Source organism: Antechinus flavipes, chromosome 1, assembly GCF_016432865.1.
Source record: "Antechinus flavipes isolate AdamAnt ecotype Samford, QLD, Australia chromosome 1, AdamAnt_v2, whole genome shotgun sequence".
In the NCBI taxonomy this organism is placed as follows: domain Eukaryota; kingdom Metazoa; phylum Chordata; class Mammalia; order Dasyuromorphia; family Dasyuridae; genus Antechinus; species Antechinus flavipes.
Genome location: NC_067398.1, coordinates 242,544,026 through 242,569,292, shown reverse-complemented (window position 1 = coordinate 242,569,292; position 25,267 = coordinate 242,544,026). Strand labels below are relative to the sequence as shown.

At 35.1% G+C, this 25,267-nt stretch overlaps 1 protein-coding gene across 1 annotated transcript in view; it reads right to left on the bottom strand.

Moving 5' to 3' along the window:
* The window catches only part of PCSK5 (proprotein convertase subtilisin/kexin type 5), a 610,712-nt gene that overhangs the window by 101,444 nt on the left and 484,001 nt on the right, over positions 1-25,267 (bottom strand). Inside the window, exons 21-22 of the mRNA XM_051998572.1 lie at positions 20,229-20,331; positions 11,781-11,917 (exon numbers count right to left, since the gene is read on the bottom strand). Coding sequence (XP_051854532.1) covers positions 11,781-11,917; positions 20,229-20,331 — 240 coding nt within the window. The remainder of the gene's footprint in view (positions 1-11,780; positions 11,918-20,228; positions 20,332-25,267) is intronic.

Below are 25,267 nucleotides of genomic sequence, written 5' to 3'. Positions count from 1 at the left end.
TCAAATGTGTATATGAGTATATATACACACAAACGTATCTCAAAATTTTTGGTATAGTTTCAAACTTTAATAACTTCAAAAGTATAATTTTTTATTGTTGTTAAGTCATTTCAGTCATGACCAACTTTTTGTGACCACATTTGTGGTTTTCTTGGCCAAGACACTGGAGAAGTTTGCCATCTCTTCCATCTATTATTTTTTAGATTTGGAAAATGAAGCAAACAGAATGAAGTGACTTATCAGGTCACACAACTAATAAATATCTGAAATCAGATTTGAACTCAGGAATATGAGTCTGTCTGATTTCAAAATCAGTGTTCTATTCACGCTACCACCTAAGTATCCCTGAAGATACTTTAATGTTATTAAGTTACAAAAAATATTCCACTATTTGAAAAGTTAATTATTTTTAAAATTAAAAATTGGCATGTTTCTTATGAAAATTCAACATAAAAACCACTTTGTGCTCTATTTTGCTCTTGTCAACTTTTGAATTTGATAGATTCTTATCAGCTACTGTTCAGTGATGAAAAGGATTATATTTGTAATCCTAGCTTTAAGCTCATCCAAAGAACAAGGCTTTGATGTAGAAATGACAATTTTGATGAGAATCTACAAGAAAAAGTTGAATGGAGATATATTAAGTGACTAAGGTGGTCAAACAGATGACCTACCTCCACCAATTCACAGATTTGAGAAAAGGTCATCCAGAAATTGCAATGCATAAAGACAGGTTGCCCCATCTTATTAAAATTAAAAAGATATTCAAAATTTGCAAAAACTAAGTGTAAAAAACAATCTAAATAATTATATTTTCAAGGTTTTTTTTTTTTTTTTGGCAAGTTAAGTTTGGAAGATTTCTACTTCTGAACTTTTTAAAGCTTAAAACTGCATCAAAAATTTTTGAGGCATGCTGTGTTTGCGTCTAAATATTTGTGTCCCTATTTACATCTATGATCCGCCACTTCTATTGAGGATTCTCCCTTTACTAAAGCCTTTTGGGCACCATTGTGCAATTTATGGTCTTAGAGAGATGCCCATGTAACATGGCAGAACTGAACGGATGGTCCATGATCACATAGCTAATATTTTACATAAAGAACATGATTTCAAAGTTAGTTCTGTCTCTTCACTACATGAAGCTGCTTCTCAAAAACAAAATACATGCAAAATAATTTGTATGGATAAACAGAGGCAGAATGGCATGAAATGGGGAAAAGAAGTTAAATGTTTATTTTTGCTTCTTTGGCCCAGGATCATATAGTTAGTCTGGGGTAGAACATGGATTTGAAAACAAGTCTTTCTGAACCCAAGATCAGCCCTTTAGTTATAATACCATACTTGCTTTTGTACAGTGACATTGGAAAATGACTATTTATATACATAAAGCCACATAGGAAGCAAGAAAGAAAAATCCCACATACACTCTTGTACCTTGACTGTTTTTCCAATTATGTTTTGTGTGCATGTTTTTATATGTGTGTATGTATATATATTTATGTATGTGTATAGGTATATATGTGTGCACTTGTATGGTTGGATGTATGTACATATGTGTGTTTATCTTTGTATGCATATATGTGTGTATGTGTGCATCTGCAGATATATTTATATATATATGCACTTGTGTATGTTTGTCTGTATAGGTATATTTGTGTGCATGTATGTTTGTGTGTATGTATGTTTGTGTAGATGTGTTTTGGGTTTATGTGTGTTTGCATGTGTATGTTTGTGTATGTATATGTGCATATGTATATATATATATGTACATACGTATATAAATATTTCTTCTTTATGAATTCACATAGTAAAAAATTATCAAGGAGCCTAGACTAGATTGTTTCATAAAATATCCCATAACTTCCAGGAAGACATAGGAAGTTCAGCAGGACCACAAATTCATTATATATAATAAATTTTTTAATGGCCTAAGAATATATTTCAAAGGGAATTTAAAAACATCAAGTCTTCATCTAATGTCTAGAACTAGTATTAAAGAACTTAAATAAAGTTGGTGAAACTGATAAATCTTTAACACACAGGCCATAATCTACTGCAGAGAAATATCATCTTCCAACAACAATCATGATAGCATTTATAAAATACTTTAGATTTGTAAAGTGCTTTATATATGTCATCTCATTTGATCCTTAATGACTGCTCTGAAAAGTAAGTACTCTTCCCATTTTTAAGATGAGATAACTGAGGCTAGGAGAGGTTAAATCTAGGGTCACAAAACTATGTAAGTGTCTGAGTCAGGGCTTGACTTTCAGACTCCAAGTTTAGCGCTCTAAGCATGTCTACACAAATAGGTTACTGTAGTGGAAATGACGACCTTAGTGCTATTAAAAGAAAACTTAACATTTTCTTTTGAGCAATAGCAATGGAAAGCTGGTACATGAATATAAAAAGTTATGCTAATACTGTCTTCAAGTCAATTGATTAATATTGATTATCAAAGACCAACTCACAGGGAGATAGTAGTCTATTTAGAGGAAAGAGAATCCACATTGACAAAATCATAAGCTTTAAGAATTATCCAAGATTTTAGGTCTCTCATTTGTCTCTAACCCTGTAGCTCCAGAGATCACAAAAATTCTTGCACATTTGTAATTCAGTCATTTTTCAGTCATATTTCATTTTTTTGTAATCCCATTTGGAGATTTTTGGCAATAATACTATAGTGGTTTGTCATTATCTTTTCCAGCTCTTATACCTTGCAGGTACTTAATAACTGCAGTTGGATATAAAGAGAATTACACTGATAGTGTAAGATGGCAGACTAAAATTCAGGACTGCTTATAAATTCAAGTCATAATGTGCAAAGAGACTTCATTAGGGAATGTTTTAAATATTTTTAAATTATTAATTAATATTTTCAATTTTAATAGTCAATATTTTATATTTAAGATACTTTAAAACATTTAAAGTATTTCAATATTTTAAAAATATATTTATTGTATCTGATGTTATTTTTAGTGTCAATTATAGAAAATTAATTTCAGCCATCAAGTCATTTGAAGTCATTAAAGAAACTAAAGCTTAACTAAACTTAGTTTTTAAAAAATGATGAATGAAATAATCTTTAAAAATACAGACTTCATCCAGTAGTATCATTACTGGGTCTGTATCACAAAGAGATCTTAAAGAGGGAAAAGGACTCATATGTGCAAAAATGTTTCTAACAATTCTTTTTGTAATGGCAAGGAATTGGAAATTGCGTGAGCAAATGCCCATAAGTTGGGGAATAGCTGAATAAGTTGTGGTATATAAATGTAATGGAATACTATTGTTCTTTAAGAAATGATGAGCAGGCTGATTTCAGAAAAGCCTGGAAATATTATATGAACTGATACTGAGAAAGTGAGCAGAATCAAGAACATTGTTATAATATAGAAAGATTATGTGATGATCAACTATGATGGACTTTGCTTTTCTCAGCAATGCAGTGATTCAAAACAATTCCAATTGACTTAGGATGGAACTAGGGTGGGAACTATGGAGACTAAATGAGAATCAAAGCCTACTATTTTCACCTTTTTTTTGTTTGTTTTTTCTTTCTTGTAGTTTCTTCCCTCTCCTCTTTCTCCCCTCCACTTCCCCCCTCCCCCCACCCCCAGCTCCATGTCTGATTTTTCTTGTACAACATGACAAATGTGGAAATACTTTTAAAAGGATTGAACATATTCAACCTATATCAGATTGCTTGCTGTCTTAGGAAGGGGGAAGTAAAGCAGGAAGGAAGAAAAATTTGGAACAAAAAATCTTACAAAAATGAATATTGGAAACTATTTTTATGTATATTTGAAAAAATGAAATACTATTGAGAAAAAAAACCACAGACTTTAGAAATGAAACACAAAATGACAAAAAAAGATTTTTTGGATACATTATACCTGGTACATAATAGGCATTTAATAAATACTTTTTGGTGGATTGATAATTTGAGCATACCCAGCATACACTGTCTACATGCTTATGATTTTTCCTTTTTACAGAAAGATGCCATGTAAATCCTATCAGATTGACAGTAGAAATATGTTTCTTCCCATTTTAAATAGACTTGCCCAAGATCATTTACCCAGTATCAGAGGCAGGATTAGAGGCTAGGTCTTCTGACTCTGTAGTCAGTATTCTTCCATAGGGCAAAGGAACTAATTTAAACAGCATTTAAGTAAGGGTCTTTAAACCAAAAGTCTTAGAGGCTGATTTCATTAGCCCCAAAGGGGAATAGCACATGGCTACCTTTCAGTTACAAGGAAATGAATGCAGTTGGATGCATATGTTAATTGACAGTAATCCACCTCAAATTTAATTCCATTGCTGGACTTTGCTAGAAATTTACTTGTGTGACATGGATTTTGATTTTTCACCAAAGGAGGCCTGGATCTCAGAGATTTTGTATATCAGACATAAAGTTACTATAAAGTATAGTGACTTTTTCATCATTATTCCCAGAATATAACTTCAAACAAGAAATAAGTTAGAACGTATGTCCATTGTTACTATTGTCTTTCTGAATTATTATTATTATTAATAATAACTGGGATAATCAGTGCTTTGAAATTTGCAAAATATTTTATATAATTATCTTTCAATGATCCTGTCAGGTAGGACTAATAGGTATTATCACGCCTAATTTTTGGAGAAGGAAATTGAATTTCAGATCAGTGAGTCGTCTTGCCCAGGGTCATACAGTTATTACGTGTCAAAGGCAAGCTTTGAATTCTAACATTCCTATCTCTAAATCTATTATTCTATCCACTAGGGTCACAATCAATTATAATGAAGCTTTTTTTGACCAGAAATAGCTGTTGAACAAATACATACTTGGGAAGCTTCATTCACAGATGTTTCTATTATCTTCCTATTGGATTCTACCAAAGAGAGAAACATGAATGGAATGGAAGAGTATTAGTATTTAAAATATCCAGCCTGTTTGGAAAGGTTAGGAAGATATACTGTCCTTGGTTTAACAATAAAGGCATCAGTCCTGCTTTCTTTAGTCATCTGCAACAGACTACTGTTCATTTATGACATCTGTCAAAGGTTGGCCCTATTTATGATGATCTAAGCACACTTTGTTACAGATGATAATTAGAATCGCCCACAGGTTTAAAATGTCAGTCTTAAATCTTTGAATTCCTTGCCACAAGCTCATGGGACTGAAATTGATGTAATATCATAAAACCCATGGAATGAGTCAAGGCCAGGTTTAAGTGTAGGCAGAGTAGAGACAGCAGCCTATTCAGTGTGTTTTCTAAAGACAAAGCCTTTCATAGAAGAGGCTTAAAATTCAGATTCTCCCTAGAGGCAAAACTCTGGCTCAAACTCAGATGAGTATGGGAAAGACTGATAAGATCACTAAGACCCAAGTGTCAAGGGAAAGGGATAGAGAAAATAAAGAACAGAAGTAGAAGTGGAAGGCAGGGGACTCTCAAAGGATCAACTTCACCTGATTCACAAGTCTATCTCCAGCTGTCTTTAATGTGAATAACTTATTATAAGGAAAATAAGATTTGAAAAGCAGTGTAACAGGACAGCCTAACTTATTACATACATTTTGACTAACTGAATTTGTCTTCAAGTTCAGTGAGTCAAAAGGGATTTTTTTTTTGTGTGTCTTCATCTTATTTCATACAGTGACAAATTTTTTTTTTTTTTGCTGAAACTTGAACACCTTATAGTATGTGTATTCTTCCCAGAGAGAGAGAAAACTGCATCTTCAAATGTTGCCTAGTTTATACCTCTTTGTCTCTGATGTTCCCTGGTGATATACTTGGCAATAATGGGGGGTGGGGGGGATCCTCCACACCAGTTTTATTTTCTTTCTAGCAACTTCTTGGAGGCAGTCATGTGATCCTGCCCCGGTTCTGTGGAGTTTGTAGCTTTGAAAGTGGCTTTCTTCATCCTTGTTGGGAGCTTGGGGTATACGGTGGGAAAAGGAGGTTCAGGTTGAAGCCAAAGAGATAGACTAGAAGAGTCTGTGGTCAATTCCCAACTTTTGTATAGACGGGATGGCCAACAACAAGCACTGACAGAACTGTGACTAGAGTAAGGCAAACTGGAACTTTGTCCCAAAATGTCAAAATTCAGAAGGCATTAACAGTCAAAATGTACTTTTTTTCAACTATGGAAATAAAATTAGGTCTAGTACCTAGTGAGCAATAATGATTAGATAAAATAGAAATCCATCTGGCCCTGGAGATTTTTTCTTAGGGAGTTCATTGGTGGCTTGTTCAATTTCTTTTTCTAAAATGGGATTATTTAAATAATTTTTCTCTTCTGTTAATCTGGGGAATTTATATTTTTGTAAATATTCATCTATTTTGGTTAGATTATCAGATTTTCTACCATACAGTTGGGCAAAATAGCTTCTAATTATTTCTTTAATTTCTTTTTCACTGGTGGTAAGTTTACTCTTTTGATTTTTTGATGCTGGTGATTTGGTTTTTTCTTCCCTTTTTCTAATCAAATTAACCAAAGGTTTATCTATTTTGTTGATTTTTTTCATAAAACCAACTCTTAGTTTTATTAATTAGTTCAATAGTTTTCTTAATTTCAGTTTTATTCATCTCTCCTTTGAGTTTCAAAATTTCTAATTTGGTATTCAATTGGGGGTTTTTAATTTGTTCTTTTTCTAGCCTTTTACTTGAATGCCTGATTCATTGCTCTCCTCTTTCTCTATTTTATCTGTGTAGATATTTGAAGATATAAAATTTCCTCTAAGAATTGCTTTGGCTGCATCCCATAGCTTTTGGTATGTTATCTCATTATTGCTATTTTCTTGCATGAAATTATGGATTGTTTCTGTGATTTATTGTTTGACCTACTCATTTTTTAGAATTGGAATGTTTAATTTCAAATTGGTTTTTAGTCTATCTTTCCCTGGCTCTTTATTGAACATAATTTTATTTCTTCATGGTTTGAAAAGGAAACTTTTACTCTTTTTGCTTTTCTGCATTTGATAGATTTTTATGCCCTACATAGTCAGTTTTTGTGTAGGTGCCATGTACTGTCAAGAAAAAGATATATTTCTTTCTGTCTGTATTTAATTTTCTCCAGAGGTCTATCACATCTAGGTTTTCTAGGAGCCTATCAATTTCCCTAGTTTCTTTCTTGTTTATTTGTGGTTAGATTTGTCTGATTCTGAGAGGGCAAGATTGAGGTTCTCCACTAATATAGTTTTGTTGTCTATTTCTTTCTGTCTTAATATCTTCTCTAGGAATTTGTATGCACTACCATTTATTGCATATACATTTAATATTGTTACTATTTCATTGTTTATGGTACCCTTTATCAATATGTACTTTCCTTCCTTATCTCTTTTAATTAGATCTATTTTTATTTTTTGCTTTATCTGACATCAGAACTGCTATCCCTGCTTTTTTTATTTCAGCTGAAGTATAATAAATTCTTTCCAGCTTTCTACCTTCACTCTCTGTCTCTCTCTGTGTCAAATATGTCTCTTGTGAACAACATATTATAGGATTCTGCTTTTTAATCCACTCTGCTTCTATTTTATGGGAGAATTCTTCCCATTCACATTCACAGTTATGATTACCAGTTCTGTATTTCCTTCCATCTTATTTTCTCCCTTGGATATACTTTTGCTCTCTTTTTCTACCCTGTCCTTAGTAGTGTTTCCATTTTTTTTTACCCAACCCAACCACTGCCTTATCTTCTATCACACTCCCCCTTCTGTTAGTAGTGTTTTGGTTTTTTTTAACCCAGCCTGCCCACTCTTTATCTTCTATCACCACTCTCTCCTTCTTCCACTCTTTTTTCTTAGTGTTTCTGCCCTCCTTTCTATCCAGCCCCTCCCTTTTCTTTCCTCTTCCTCTCCCTCATCTATAGGATTAAATTAATTTCTAAACCCAACTGAATAAATTATTTCTTTTTTGGGCCAAAATTGAGGAGATCAAGCTCCAGACAATGCTCATTCCCCTGCCTTCTTTCCCTACATTGTAATAGATCTTTTGTGCCTCTTCATGTGGTGTAATTTGTTCCATTATACTTCCCCTTTTCTTCTTCTCCCAGTACAATCCTTTTTCTACCTCTTAATGTCTCTTTCTTTGATATCATCACATCAGAGTCCATTCACAACCACACCTTCAGGCTAGTTCTGCCTCCCTTTTTCTGCCTTGGTAACAGATACAATTCTCAAGATATCATTTTCCCATCTGGGGTATAAACAGTTTAACCTTTTAAATAACACATAAGCTGTTTACCTTTCAATACTTCTCTTGAGTTCTGTGTTTGAAGATTAAATTTCTGTTAATTCTATTTTTTTTCAATAGAAATGATCAAAAGTCTCTTACTTCATTGAAGATCCACTGCCTCCTCTGAAAGATGATGCTCAGTCTCACTGCGAAATTAATTCTTGCTTATCACCCCAGGTCCTTTGCCTTCCAGAATATGGTTTTCCTGGCCCTCCAATACTTTACTGTAGAAGCTGCCAGACCCTGGGTAATCCTGACTGTTGCTCCTTTATATTTGAATTGTTTTTGTCTAGCAGCTTGCAGTATTTTTTCCTGGAGATTGTAGTTCTGGAGTTTTTCAACAATGTTCCTTGGGATTTTCCTTGTGGATGTCTTTCCAAAGGTGATTGATGGACTCTTTCAATGGTTGTTTCCCCTTCTATTTCTAGAATATTGAGGGAATTTTCCTTGATGATCTCTTGAAGAATGCTACCCAGTCTCTTTTTTTGGTCATGACCTTCAGGAAGACCAATAATTTTAAAATTGTTTCTTCTGGATCTATTTTCCAAGTCCGCTATTTTTCCAATGAGGTATTTTACATTTTCTTCCATTTTTTCATTCTTTTTAGTTTGTTTCATAGAGTCATTAGCTTCCATTTGCCCCATTCTAATTTTTAATGTGTGATTTTCTTCAGTTAGCTGTATTTTTTTTTCTATTTGGTTAATTCTACTGTTGAAAGTGTATTTTTTAAGGAATTCCTTCCTTTTTCAAGCTGATGACTCTCTCTTGCCTACTTCTCATTTCTTTTCTCATTTTTTCTTCTACCTCTCTTATTTGCCTTTTAAAGTCTTTTATGAGCATTTCCAAGAAGCCTCTTTGGGCTTGAGACCAATTTAAATCACTCTTTGAGATTTCCTCTATGGAATGTTTGTGGCAGCCCTCTTTGTAGTGGCCAGAAATTGGAAATAGAGTGGATGCCCATCAATTGGAGAATGGCTGAATAAATTGTGGTATATGAATATTATGGAATATTATTGTTCTGTAAGAAATGACCAGCAGGATGATTTCAGAAAGGCCTGGAGAGACTTACATGAACTGATGTTGAGTAAAATGAGCAGGACCAGGAGATCATTATATACTTCAACAATGATACTGTATGATGATCAATTCTGATAGATGTGTCCCTTTTTGGCAATGAGATGAACCAAATCAGTTCCAATAGAGCAGTAATGAATTGAACCAGCTACACCCAGGGAAAGAACTCTGGGAGATGACTATGAACCACTACATAGAATTCCCAAGCCTTCTATTTTTGTTTTCCTTCACAGGCTAATTGTATACTGTTTCAAAGTCCGATTCTTTTTGTACAGCAAAATAACTGTATGGACATCTATACATATATTGTATTTAACTTATGCTTTAACATGTTTAAAATGTACTGGTCAACCTGCCATCTGGGTAAGGGGGTAGGGGGGAAGGAAGGGAAAAATTGGAACAAAGGGTTTTGCAATTGTCAATGCTGAAAAATTACCCATGCATATATCTTGTAAATAAAAAGTTATTAAAAAAAAGATTTCCTCTATGGACATTTTGCCCTTATCTGTGTTGGTGTTTTGGGCTTCTTTGTCACCATAGTAATTTTATATGGTCAAAGTTCTTTTCTGTTTCTGACTCATTTTTTTTTTCCTTTTCTTTTGGTATTTCCTATGTTTTATTTTTTATTTTTTTATTTTTAAGGTTGAATTCTGCTCCTGGAATAAAGGGGGCACTGTTACAAGCTTTCTGTGCAGCTCTGAGCCTTGGTTTTGAGTACAAGGGCTTCTTGTTTTTTCAGGGGATAACTATCTGCCATTCCAGGAAATAGCCTGATTTCCAAAAATTTGCCTTCTGGACTGGAACTAGGGACAGTCCTATTGGTTGACTTTACTACTGAGTCAGGTTTGAGGGTCTCAGTAGCTGATTTGCTGTGAATAATATCCTCTTGCTGGCTTTCCTAGACTCTTTCTGAATTGAGCTGAGTATGACATTGATCTTTCTTGAAGTTTTTCCAATGTATCTTGAGCTGGAGAGTATCTTCACTCCATCAGACTGTTCAGAGGTTTGGTTTCATGTGATTTTCGAGGGAAACTTGGAGAGCTTGAACAGCATCCTGGCTTTATTCCACCATCTTGGCTCCACCCCAATATAGTATTAATTAAGATCCCTTTAATGGTTCTCTAATGCTTGAAGCATAAGCCTGGCGTCCAAGTCTTCACAATCTAGTGCTGACCCTCCTTTTTAACCTTATCATATCCTCTTCACTTCCTACTCAATGCTTCTGCCATGTTATATTATTTGCTATCTTTTGCATAAACTCTGAAGCTTACCACTTCCATAGTTTTTCCCTCAATTTTCCTTATACCTCTATTGCCTATTGTGGAAATCCTCCTGTTCTCTATAACACAATTCAAATTTTGTTTTTTTCCAGGAAGCATTCTGTGATCCTTCCAAGGAGCAGTAACTTTTCTTTCTTGGAATCTCAAATATATTACTTACACCTCTCTCACACACTTATATATTATTAATATTATAGTTTTTTATGCATATGTGTTATCTTTCCATTACAGTGTGAAAGAAAGGATTATTAATAATTAATGCTTTGCAGAGATTTAGAATTTTCCCTTTTTCTATTTTTCAAGATTTCAGTCTCTGAAAGTTGAGTTAACCTTCTCTATCAGATCCCATTCAACCTCACAAAGAATCTACTCTAAGGCAAATTCCATTCAATCAAGCTTGAGTGGAGACAGTCCCTTTTGTTTAAATTGTTTAAGATTGGGAGTGATCTATTTATAGAGATACTCTTTCTGTCCAAGGATGTCATGATATCCCTCTCAGCCCTTCTTTTAATATTTATTCTTTTGTCAATTGTTAACCAATTAGAGTTAATTCCCATCCTGGGGAACACCTACTTTTTAAAGGATATATAAACTGTGAGTCTAGCACCATTGTGATTGTTTTTAGTCTAAGATATGGCCAATTGATTATGCTTTTAAATGATTTGTTATTAATACAATGATTAAATTATCCAGAAATTATATCCTCTTGAACCTTTTAATTGCCACAAATATAAGTTCTGTGAGGGCAAGAACAGTATCTTATCTAAATGTTGTAAATCCTTCAGTTCCCAGGATAACATTCTTTATAGAGTAAACTTTAATTAAAATCAAACAACATTTATAGATTTAAATTTCAAGAACTAAGCTATCCACACTTTTAATAACCCAGTATACCTGTTTTCTCTCTCTAATAGACTGTAAGCTTTTTGAAGACAGGAACTCTTTTCTGTATTTGTATTCCCAGGACTTAGCACAGCATCCAGCAGTAAAATGCTTCTTTTCAATCATTCATTCATTCCTGACTCCTAGCCTAGCATTCAACTCATTATGTAACACTTCCCTAAAGTGTTGAAGAGCACTGATAAGTAGCTGTTGAGACTCACCCCAATAATATAAGAAAATGTTCCTGAATAAAGCTGAATGATAACAGTTGAGGAAAGGATCTGAGACAGTACAGAAGAAGTAACTTGTCAGCTGTGCTTACCTGTGCCACAGGAGGTACAGTTGGAGGGTTCACTTCCTTGGCATTCTTGGCAAGTGTGGTGACATGGATGGCATTGGTTCTGAAACTCAAATTTCCCTGAGGGACAGGTCAGGACACAGCGGCCATTGTCAAAAAACCTGGAGCAGCAGGAAGAATAGCACACAAAAATTACAGAACTTGTAAAAGGAAGACTTCTTTGACAACAGAATACTGAGACAATATTAGATATATTTCTGTTCCACATTCTCCTTATTTTGCTTTATGATTCTACTCACAAAGATGAAACTAGTGATCCATTACCAGTGGCACATATACTTTGAGTTGTCCTATTTATTCCCCTTTACCATTTCCTCTCCTTTTTTCCCCTAGATTTCTCAGAAAACAGTTTAGGGGAATTTGATTAATATGGATCAACTGATTTAGGTGGCACTAGGAGCACTAGGCCTGGAGTCAGAAACATCTGAGTTAAAATACGGCTTCAGACACTAGCTGTGTGACCCTGGACAAATCATTTCACTCTGCTTGCCTCTATTTCCTCATCTGTAAAATGAGCCAGAAACAGAAATGTCAAACCTTTCTAGCATCTTTGCTGAGAAAACCCCAAATAGAGTCACAAATACAACTGAATGGATCAAATAACAATAAATGCCTTGGAGAAAGATGGGCTAGAGGAACAATTGAAGAGAAAGTAGGGATGTTGTCCAGAATCCTGAGGTCCAGGGAGAAGTAATGATGTGAATAGAAAATATTTTACCCAGATCTTGGGAATGAGAGAAGGCACAGTGATAATATTTCATCATAAACTTATAAGGGATTAAAGATCGAAATTTGCTTTTGTAATACAAAAATGAGAATGTTACTATAACTCCTCCCTTCTTTACCATGCCTTCCCTTTCCACATACATTCCCAGGCCTTCTTGTTATATTTAGGATTGTGGGGGCCATGATAAAGATAAACTTTAGAATGGCCAAGTTGTGCCACTTTGAGATGTAAAAATACAGTGATACTAAGCTCCTATACACCATTGCTAAGAGAGCTCGTTGGGAAAAAGTGACAGAGTGGCAGAAGTCAATGAATGCTATGTTTTGGAGGAAAGTAGAACTACCAAAAAATGGAGGGCACGAGATGGAACTTGAGTTGGACAGAATTGAAAAGCAAGAAGGGACTGTGAAGTATGATAGTACAAGAAACTAGGTGACTGCCAATTGCTAGAAGAGAGTAAAACTACCAAACAATGGAGTGCACAAGATGGAACCTGAAATGGATATAAGAATTGTAGAGCAGGGAGAAGCTATGAAGGGCAATGCAAGAAACAAGAAAACTGCCATCTCCTGAAAAGGAAGGGAACTACTAAACAATGGAGGACAATCAGCAATGTCAGCTTAGAGGGGCAGGTGGCAAAAAACTACTAAAAATTAATCATTTGGCTGTTCCCCTCCATTTTACTGCCACTCTAGCCACTTAACCAATTTTTCTCCTCTACTTTTCAACTCTTGATTTCTGAACAGTAAGAAAATCAAGATCATTGCTTCTAAAAGAGTGTCAGTTGAAGGACCTATGACTTTACTTATCATCCCTGTGATTTCCCAAAAGAAAACATCATCACCACCATTCCCTTAGATATGTTATTTCCTCCTACCAGAATATGAACATGTTAAGGGCATGGACTGTCTTCCTTTTGTATTTGTATCTCCAGGGTTTGTCCCAGCTTGGCATAGAGTATTTGAGAAGTATTTTTCATTAATTTTATTATTTTGGATCATTTAACCATGAAGAGAAGCAACAAAATGGGAAAAATACTCTAAAAACTTTAAGATATAAGGCTGCTCAGAGAAATAAAATAAGTCCCAGGACTACAAAAGTCCCATATGGTTCAAATTACTTATATATAAAACTATACATGTTTTGAGTTTTGTCAGTATGTGTGTTTATAGGTGGAAGTGGTAATTATTCTTGAGGGAGTGTCACATACTGATACTCTTATGATAGAATCAATGATCCAGATACTGAGAGATACCTCGGTTGTACTTGGATTCTTTGAATGAAGAAGGACCACTGACACAGGTCTTATGCTTTTCTTAGGGAACAGCAGAGGAACAATTTCTTTTTCCCTATACATTGCTTCATTGTCAAATGATCCTCTCTGATTATAGGAACACCATTATTTCTAAAAATTGAATCACATTATATGGAATAGAAATTGTCAGTCTACTGAACTTCAAGCCTATATCAACATACCAGGAAGAAATGTGATGTAGTGATAGGGTGCTATAATGAATTGATCATTTGACTTGGATTCAGAAGGAATTGGATTCAAATTCTACCTTAAGACACTTAATAGCTATAAGTCCCTTAATAAGTCACCTTTATTTAATGAATTATTCTTCTCATTTGTAAAAATGAAAAGACTAGATTTGATTGTCTCTAAAGACCCTCCTAGGTCTACATCTGTGATGCTATGGTTCTAGTTGAAAAAGACCCAGACTTGGAATCAGAAGACCTGAATTTTTGAACCTGCTGTGCTATATATACTTTGTGACTTTAGGTAAATCATTTATAAGCCTCAGTGTCCTCATCTTTAAAATGAGGAATTTAGACTGGATCAGGAACAAGAAATTATGGGCCAAGGACCAAATCTGGCCTTCTGTCATCATAGATGATAGATCATAGTATCATGGAAGATGGAACTATAGAGACTAAACAGTCTGATTTCTCTTTTAGAGAAACTTAGAGAAATCAATAATTTGTTATGGTCCCATAGATAGTAATTTCTAGAGCCAGGATTTGAACCCAAGTCTTTATTCTGCATTATTTTATTGTGAGATTAGTGAGCCTTTGTTCCTTTTGACTACCCAACACTGGATCTTTCTACATGGTGCTCATCTTGCAGCCAGCAATACTTCAGTCTATCTGTTGACTTTGTAGATTCCTCCAGGGGTATACTCACAAACATCTGGCTGTCCATGTCATCACTGAGCCCTCACATCCCTGAAAAGGCAAATTATCTTATCACCCTTATTAAGCCTATAAAGAGAAAGCACCATTCAGTGGTCTGACAGATAATCTAAGCTAATGAGTAAAAGCTCGGTTCCAAACTAGCTATGATTTTTAAGCATGGAAAGATTTATTGAGGAATGATTGTTCTTAATGTTCCTAATATGTGGTCATGGTGATAGTGGTGGAAGGGATGGGACTATAGACCTAGATTAGAGCTTTTGAGGTTTTCAAACCAAAAGCCTACCTGATAAGGAATTTAACACGAAAAAAGGAAAATGGGGGTATATTCATCTGATGTGTTCACTTTCTTACTAACTCCAATTGGAGGAGAGTAGAAAGAAAAAGGGAAAACATAAAACATATCATCACTTTATCCTTTAGACACACCAAAGAGAATTCTAACTGAAAAAGTAATTTATCTCCGATTTGGATCTCTCTCTTGTGACAAGGTCATTTGTGAGTATCTTCAATTTGAGATGCCTTTTAGAGACATCCTGAAATGGAAGAAGGCAAGACCCCGAAGGAAATCAAACCATTTTTTGTAGAAGAAAGGAACTATTTATTTGTCTATGGGTCTTGATCTTTTCCTAAATCTGAACAGCTTTGTCAAGTTTTTAGCAGAAAATAAAAAGCATGGTGGGGAAATGGGGGAAAATGAGAGAGAACAAAATAGTAAAATAAAACCCAGCATTTGTGTGCAGACTAGGATGAGATGAGCAAAGCAAAAACTAGTGGGCCATTAGTAGGGGAAAAAAAAGGAAAAAAAAAGGAACCTTTGGATTGATAGCAGTCTTTCTGTTTCTGACTCAATGTCTCTGTCTCTGTATCTATCTCTCTTGGTCTCTCAATCTATCTGTCTCAATGTCTCTGTCTCTCTGTATTTTCCTCTAATGTCTTTATGTCTCTCTGTTTTTTGACTGTCTCTATCTCTCTTTCTGTTTCAATGCAATGTCTATCTCTGTCTCTTGTTAAATTGCTTGGCAACTATTGGAAGAGTCACATTTCCCATTGCTTTTATTTACAAGGAGAATAACAAATTTTCCTAAGAGAAGGATGGATACTTTCTTTTGGGCTTCAAGGAAACTGAGGGATATTCTCTTTAAAGACATCTGTGGGATAGTTTTAGTCACCCAGCTCAGATCACATTGGCCCTAGGCCAAGTCTCCTCACTGCGAATCAGGAAAGCCTTATCACCACCAAATTTCAGGTCATCCTGACTTTTTCATGACCAAATTGCAACCAGCCATTCAGGTCTAATAGAAATCACAGAGAACAGAAGCAAGACCTTAAACAGCTGGGCAGACACTGTCCTCAGTGTTGGGGGTAACTATACCAGAATCCCCTAGGGTGACGTTCCACTGTGTAGTGTGTTTGATATGTACTGGAACGGATGATCTCAGGATAGAGTTATTATATCTTTTGTTTTCCTTTGTTGGTTTTCCTAATTAAAGCCACTCACAATAATTCTTAATGTAATTTCTCGGTACTTAAATGTTCTAATGGAATCAAGACCAGGAAAAAAGAATTCCTGTTCCCAGAAGTTCATAGAAGTGGACCAAAACATTTTTGGATTTGAATAAGAGCAAAAGTAGTTTTTGAATGCTTTATAATTAGTTGACTATCTTTAGTAGGTTAAAGTAGGGAGGGGTGATTGGGTCTTTGCTCCAGGATATCACATTTAGGGAGTACTGATGGATTCATGTAGACAGTCCTTCAACAATATAGAAAGAACAGAGCTTAGTACTTAGTCTGCAAAGATAATTAGTTAACAGTTGAAACTGCTAGATGGTAAGTGAAATAAACTTTCTGTCACTAGCCACATCTTAGGGCATACTTTGTGCCATTTTTACTTCATGCAGTTTGAAGTAGTTGTCCCATGTCCAGATCTTTCTACTTTCAACTTTGATACTTAGGTCTTAATCTAAAATTAAACTCACTTTCTGAAAGACTTTCAGAAGACAGGGCATGTTATATAATAAGCTGCCTCCTTTGTGTTTACAATATCATCTTAAAATATTTATTTATTTTATTTTTAATTTATGGAATAAAACAAACATTTTTGTAATAATATAATTTCAAAAAATGATAATACATGAAACTGCAAATGTATTGTGTACAACTTGCTATTCTATTTAAATATAAAAGTTATCAGTTAAATTTCCTTTTTTTTTCTTTTTTCTTTCTTTCCCCTACAAGATAGCTATCAATTTCTTTTTAAAAGGGCTTTTGCTTTAATTTCAGTGTTTTGTAAGAAAGCATAATTAATTCAATGAAATGACAAAAGAAAAGATGCAGATATTACAAGTCAGAGTTTACTTCCCTAATCATTGTAAGGCAATTTCCTAGATTCAAGATTATGCATCTATAATAGAGAATCAAAATGGAAGACTTCATCCTGGTATAGTGTGGACAGAGAACTTGGCCATGGAATGAGGAAAACTTGGGTTCAAATCTTCCCTCTGATACTAACTCTGTGAACCTGCACAAATCATTTAAACTCCAGTTTCCCCATCTGTAAAATGAAGCCTTTGAATAAGATATAGATACTCTAACTCTAAATCCATGGTAATTCCCAATTCATGTTAGAGGTATATCAAATTAAAGGAGAAAAAATGAGTCTCAGCAGTTTAAAAACATCACCCCTGATTCTGATCTAGATTCTATCAAAAGATCTCAATTTTTCTCCCTCTAAAACCTACCCCTCTTCTCAACTTTTTTATTTTTCATAGTTAACCTTACTTTCTTCCCAGTTACCCAGGGTCAAATCCTTTATATTATCTTTGACTTTGTTCTCTTCCTCAATCTGATTAATTATGTATGTTCTACCTCTCTGCATCGCTCATTTCTATCTCTACCTTTCCCTTTTCTTCTTTTTAGTTAAGGATAACATAATTTCTCACCTAGATCATTTTAAATACATCTGATAATAAGTCTTCTTGCCTTATTGTCCTTATAGAGGTCAACATAATCTTCCTATGGCACAGATCTTCTCATGTATTCCCCTGCTCAAAAAGTGACAGTAAATCCCCTCAGCCTAAAGAATAAAATATAAAGTCCCTTACTGGGCAGTTATAACTTAGATCTAACTCAGGGAGGCAATGGCACATAATAGTAATTATTTTTAAGTTCCTACTATGTGCCAGACACTGTGCTAAACCCTGGGGGTACAAAGAAGGGCAAAAAAGAGTTCCTTCTCCAGGAGAGCTCATAATCCAAGGTAATAGAAAAAAAGCTGAGTGAGTTGGCAGCAGAAAACCTGACCATATAGAACTACAAGTGGAAGATACAATTGCTCCATAGTAAAAGCTCTGTAATTCTCATCAATGTCTTTCCAAAATTATTCCATAGTAGATCCACCCATTGCTCTGGAGGTAGTTTTTTTTTTTAACTGTCTTATGGTTATTAATTGTATCATTGTCATTTACTTGCTGGGTAACCTTAGTCAAATAATTCAATTTCTCTGGTTCTCAGTTTCCTCATTTAGATATAGGAGAAAATGGCTGACAAATTTTGTCTGTATGACAATGGACAAGTCATTTAAAATCTCATTGACTCAGAAAACTCTCTGAGATTCTAAATCTCAGGAATTATTCTAAATAATAATGGTACATATGTCTACTATTTTGCCCTTATTTCATTAATTTCCCTTCATGTACTCTCTATTCTAGCCATACTGATGTACATGTTTTTGCCCCTTCTCATCTTGCCCCCGTACATTAATGTATATCTAGAAAATGATTCCTTAATGTCTTGGCTTGTGAATGTACTTTCTTTTTTTTTTCCAAGGCTCACATGAGATGCCTCTTTCCGTATTAAGCTTTTCTAAATCAAGCTCAGTTAAAAAGTCATTCCTCTCTTCTCAAATTTCCTGAGAGTTCTTTGTTTAGATCTTTCCTTTGCCCCATCATAGTCTACCGTGTATTGTATTAACTTACTTAAGTAACTGGGTATTTATTTTGATTTCCCTATGGGGATGGAAAGATGCTGTTATATAACTGCATGGCTTCTGGAAAGTGTAGTTTGGATGAACACTGTGAATTACCCTTCTATTCCCCCTTCTGCTCCTTTCCACAAAAAAGGTAGTGAGACTCCAGTTCAGAACACTGAGGTAAAGAGTCTGACTGTGAATCAACTTCCTCTCAATTTCTTATGTTTTTTCCCCTATCCTGGGGCTTGAAAGAGACCCACAATATTCACTATCATGGAATCTATACCACTATATAACAACTACATACCAGTAAGAAATCAATGTATGTTGCCACAGATGCCCTTCTCTTTATTGTTATATTTGTCCTGTGTCTGAAGTTGAAAAATTATAAAGCAAAATCATAAGTAACCTCTATGGCAACTTAAAGGTATGTTATAAGTTTAAATGGATTAAATCATATTTTCAATGATGATTTGCAAAATGGTGTAAAAGATATTGTCAAGGACATGAATGACATACTACCATGATACCATGGGGTAATCATATAATGAGAAGTTTTCTTTTAAAAGAGCTTTATGAGATGACTTAGGAGTAAAAGAAGGAAGGGCACTGGTGAAATGATAGATGATATAAAACCAAAATATATCAATGAAGTTTTATTTAAAATAAGAAAACAAAGAGATACACCAACTAATAGATATTGCTACAAAATATTAAACATGAAAGATAGACTTCTAGAAAGATAACTGGATGCTTCATGAATATTTATGGATTTGGGATGATAGAACTAGATCTGGTAAGAAGCTTAGATATCATAAAATTAAACTTATAGATAAAACTTGCTCATTTCACAGTTTAGTTAACTGAAACCTAAAGATCTTAGGTTCCTTTTTCAGGATCACACGGCTAGTAAATACTTGAGATAGAATTCAAACATAAGCCTTCCTGTCTTAAAATCCATAAGAATCAATGAGAAGAAATGGAGGGCTACAATCTGCACTTTTGGAGGGAGCTTCTAAATTGATGAAGTCATGTTACATGATCATCAGTACATGGATCCCCCTTTTTTAGATTATAAGTTGAGGGAAGGGAATATTAGTATCTTTTTTTCATCTTTGCTTCTTCTATAATCTATAAAAGGTCTTGCAAATAAAATGTTTTCAATAAATGTTGAACCAAATTTTCTTAAAAAGCTAACAGGATCTGGTCAAGATAGCCTGACTGATAATTAGAAAAACTGTGTATTTGACTTTATAAACACTGTGAAGCTAATGAATATGAGCTGCTAAAATAGTGGTAGAATTCCATTTGCCCTTGGGAATCTTCCCAACTTAATGAAGAATAGATGTTGTCACTTAATGAATGAGTCACTTAAGCTCTCTTGGTCTCAGTTTCCTCATCTATATAATAGGAATAATTAAGATCACAGGATTGTTATATGAACAAAATGAGATATGAGAATATGAAATATGAGAAAATCTTAAAACAATATATAAATGACAGTTATTATTGTTACCATTACCTTGTAATCGGGCAGCTAGTGCAGTTCTCCTGAGTTGGACCCCGGCATGTGGAACAAGAAGCTTCACAGCGTAGGCAGTGGCCCAGGTCATCAATGTATTCCCCTGGTGAACAAAAGCCAGTTGTTTACTTCAGCCTCACATAGCCATGCATGATGACTGCCTTGTCATTCTGAGGGCAGCCAGACTTCATAGTGATTGCTTGCATAAGAAAGAAAAAATGGAGACACTCTAGAGAGACCCTGAACTTCTCCAGCTGCCAATTCTAAATCCTGACCTTACAACAACAACTTCTCTTCTCCCAGGGGCCCTCAGAGTTGGACCCTTAGAAAGTTATGAGGCAATGACATATTTTTGGAGCTGGTCCTTATGTGTTACAGATTTTAAAAGTCAGGGAAGGCCAAAGGGGCTTCCCGAAAGGACCCCTTCTTTGACTTCCTACTGATTTGCCTGTTAAAAGTAAGGATCTATTTTCCCTAAGGGGCTTCAACTGTCCCTTGGAATGAGACACAGTACCAAGCAGGACCCACTCCAGAGAACGCCCACCATGAACAAAAAGCTCAGTGAATTGGCTAGAATAGGGAGTTAAGCTTAAGCTGCCATTTGGCAAGTGTGAGCTACCTCTCACCCTGAAAGAGGAACAACACTGAGATGGCCAGAGAATCCCTGACTTAATTCAAAAAGTTTATCTTTTGCTAAGAAAACAACATGAGACCTTCTGACAGAAGCAATCAGAGTTGTGCCAATTTTTGGTGGTTTTACCCACTTACTACAGAGGAAAATTAGAGGTAGAAAAGGAAAACAATAACAAGAACGACAACATCCTTGAGAGTTATGATACAGAATGATCCCATACTTATTCTCACTTCCTTAAACTTTATGCTCTTCTTTAAATGGACTGAACAGTGTGGCCTGAAACAAATGACCCCTTTTTAAAAATTTCAATAGGCAGTTTATTTCTTCAAATGGAAATCACAGTCTTCAGAAACTATGCTTTCAAAGTTCAGCTTTCAACTCCATCACCCCCCTTTTCCTTTTTCCTCCCTTTCTCACCCCCTTTCTCTTCCTTAATTCCTTACTCCTTCCTTTCATCCATCCCTATCTTTTTCTCTTTTTCTCTCTCCCTTCTTTTCTCCTACTTCCTGTCCCTTCCTTTTTTTTCCTCCCTCTTTCCACATCCTGATATATGTAAATACCCTCAAAACATTTTTAGATTCCTCAATGCCAGTTAGAGAAAATGAGATTAATAGACACCTCTGGGAATTTGCAATCTAGGATTAAACATAAAACTGATCTTTAGAAAGTGATTCATTTGAGTAAGACACCAGATCACTTTTCATTGCCAGAGCCCAGGATCAATGATAAGTTAAATGGTGATTTGCTAAAATAAAAAAGTGACTAAAATATTCATTCTCTTATCCTAGAGATCCCACTGTCCAATAAGGTCAAAAACAGAAAGTAAAGCTCTACATTTACCTAAGTAAAAAGCCTTTTTGTAGTAAAAACAACAATGAAAAACAAAACAAAACAGAACTGCAAGCAAAGTATGCAGTCACTGGAAATTAGCTAAGCAAATTGTAGTACATGAATGTGATACAGGAATATTTCTGTGTTGTAAGAAACAGTGAATATAATGAATACAGAAAATAATAGGAAGATTTGTCTGAACTGATTCAGAATGATGTAATCAGAACCAGGAAAACAATATACACAACAGCTACAATGGACACAGAAAGAACAATAAAAAAAACAAAAACTGAAATGGTATGTTTTGTAATCATGATGATCATATTGGCTTTAGAGAAGAATTAAGAAAATATACCTCTCTCCCTTCCTTTCTTGAAGAGGTATGGGATGTGGAATATTGCATATGCTTTAAAAATCTTTGTTCTCATGGATGGCTTGCAGGACATAGCGGGTATAGAGGAATATATTAATAAATGGAAATATAAGCTAAATGTTTCAATAAAAGGGTCAGCTAGGTGGCATAGTGGATAGAATTGTGGGCTTGGCTTGGAGTCAGGAAAACTCATGTTTCTGATTTCAAATCTGGTCTCAGACACTTACTAGTCATGTGACTCTGCACAAGTCATTTAACCCTATTTACCTCAGTTTCCTCACTTGCAAAATGAGACAGAGAAGGAAATGGCAAACCCCTCCAGTATCTTTGCCAAGAAAACTCTCAAAATGTAGTCAAAAAGTCAGATACAACTAAAAAATGACTGAACAATAAACAAAAAGAGTTGATGATAGTGAAAAATCTTCAAGATCTGTTGTTAACCTTATTTTCTGGAGTATACAAAAAGTAGGTATTGGGAAAGTGAAATTATTTTTAAGAACTGAGTTTTAAAAATTGAGTTTCTTTTCCTCCATTCATAGACATTCAGAAAGATAAAACATCTATAAACTCTTATAAGGTATCATGCTAAGCACTGGGTATACAAATATAAAGCAAAAAACCCAAAAGATCCCTCACCTCCAATCTTTGAGGAGTTTCCATTCTATTGAAGAAAGGAAACATATAATGTAGAGCTGGAAAGGGTTGGGGGTCAGGAATAGGTATTAAAGGCTGCCGCTGAGCAATGGAAAAACCAGAATCAGAGATGGAATCTATAGCTATACCAATGTGAGCAAGTTTTTTAATCTCTCTCAGTCTTCTTCTCCATCTATAAAATGGGGTATGAAGTAAACATAACCTCAGTTCCTCAGTAAAACCTTATGTTTACCCCATTACATGGAATACCCTGGAAATAAAATCTTCCTTTTATCTGTACTCACCCACAAATGGTGGATGATAGCTTTCTTTCTTCATAATGATCCTTTAAAATATTTCCATTTATTTTATTTTTAATTTATGAAATAAAATAAAAATTCCCACAATATAGCATAATAATAACAATAATAAAAGATATATGACTCATTATCCCATTTGATAGCTGAGAAAACTGAGACTCAATGATTTGTCCTGAGGTACATAGGGGTAAACATTGGGGATTACTCTAAGGTCAGCATGGTGTTCCTGCTGTATCCTTCACAAAGAAAAAATAAGAGTGGACTAGTTTTAGACTTTATTTGTTGAAAAATATTTTTTAAACCTATAGGTTTATCTCTTGTTAATTTTATTAATGAAGAGAGTAAAAAATATATATATACAAACTGCTGATTGCCAGTCTTTTCACAGATAACTTTCTCCATACATTCTAGATCCACTAGCCTAGTTGCAGTGCCTAGAAAATAAATCTTGTCTTTTTATGCTTTGCCTTTGCCTAGATGTCCCTACTGCCTGGAATGACCTCACTTCTACCTCTTAGTTTTCCTTTATTTCCTTCAGGGCTCAGCTCAAAGCCTTTTATAGGCTTTGATTATGAATGCTTCTCTTTTCAAATTGCCTTCTCTCTATTCTGAATATATCTTGTATACACTTAGTCATTTATATGATGCATCACCCTATTAGAATGTGAGCTCCCTGAGGGTGAGGACTGTTTTTGCTTTTTTTTTTCTCCCCAATGTTAACACAGTGCACTTAATAAATGCTTCCTGACAGACTGATTACTCTCCTCCATTTATCTTTACCTGAGTAAATAGATAGGAGGCAGAACTAGTTGTAAAATGGTCCTAACAGCCCCAAAGCATGCTGAATGAGGGGAAGCTCCAGATTTGGATGGACTTACTGAATCAGAATTAGGTATAAGGGAATCATTTAGAGGGTTAAAGATCCCTCATCTTATGATCAACCATTATAGACAACTCTTCTCAGCAACACAATGATCTAAGAAAATGCCTCAGCATCCAAGAAAAAATTATGGAGACTGAAGGTGAATCAAAATATACTATTTTCACTTTTTTGTTTTTTGTTTTTTTCTTTCTCATAGTTTTTCCCCTTTGTTCTGATTTTTCTTTCCCAACATGACTAATATGGGAATATGTTAAAAGCGATTGTAATTTATTTATATCATATTGCTTGCTGCCTTGGAGAGGGTTAAGGAAAGCAGGGAGCAAAAAATTTGGAATTCAAAATCTTACAAAAATGAATGTTGAAAACTATCTTTATGTGTAATTGGAAAAATAAAATATTAAAATGAAAAAACCCAACCAAAAACAAAAATAAAAGATCTCTCATTCCAGAGTGATAGCAACCCATTCTTCCCCTCCCAGATTGATTATATATTTGAGATTGTATATGGGGGATATATATCTGATTATATAACCCTGGACAGGTGAAAGAAGCCCTTTTCTGACTCATTTTTACCTAGCCTTAATCACTGATTGGGCATTGCCTCAGTCAAAATGAGACTCGTTAAAGACCTTAGCTTAAAAAGGCCAAACATTCTTGCTGTATCCAGGGCCATCTCCAGTTGCCCTGATCTATGTCTGGCCACTGGACCCAGAAGCTCCGGAGGGGAAAGTGAGGCAGGGGCCCTTACCTAGCCCTCCCTCCCTGAAATCCAGTTCACTTGTATGTCATAGCATCACCTCCATGAAGTCATGGTCCTCTTTGAGAATGAAGTTGACAAATAATGACCACAGTAATAACTTGCTTTTCTATAGAGTGTTATGGCAGTCTTAGACCTGGGTCTTTGTCCTTGTCCTGCCCCCAGCCTTTAAACTCTGGAGGACAGCAGCAGTAACTACCATCTCTACTTTACTACTTTACTAAAATCTCTACTTTAAAATTAGTTATGGGGATAGGTGGGTGGCTCGGTGGATAGAGCACTAGCCCTGAAGTCAGGAGGACCCGAGTTCAAATCTGGTCTCAGACACTTAACACTTCCTGGCTGTGTGACTCTGGGCAAGTCACTTAATCCCAATTGTCTCAGAAAAAAAATGGTTATGCTCTTGACCTTAGCTTGGAACTTGGTTCTCTACTCTCCAACCCCCTCCACTTGCTTATCTGCTAGCTGAGAGGGGAGGATATTAGATAACCTGGATACTCAGGGGCTTTTGGCTTAGACCTTAGGGGATGGGCTCAGCAGCTGCCATATGTTCTCTCCAGCTGCACATGACCCACCCTTGAGATTCATGTGTGGGCTTCTTTCACTCT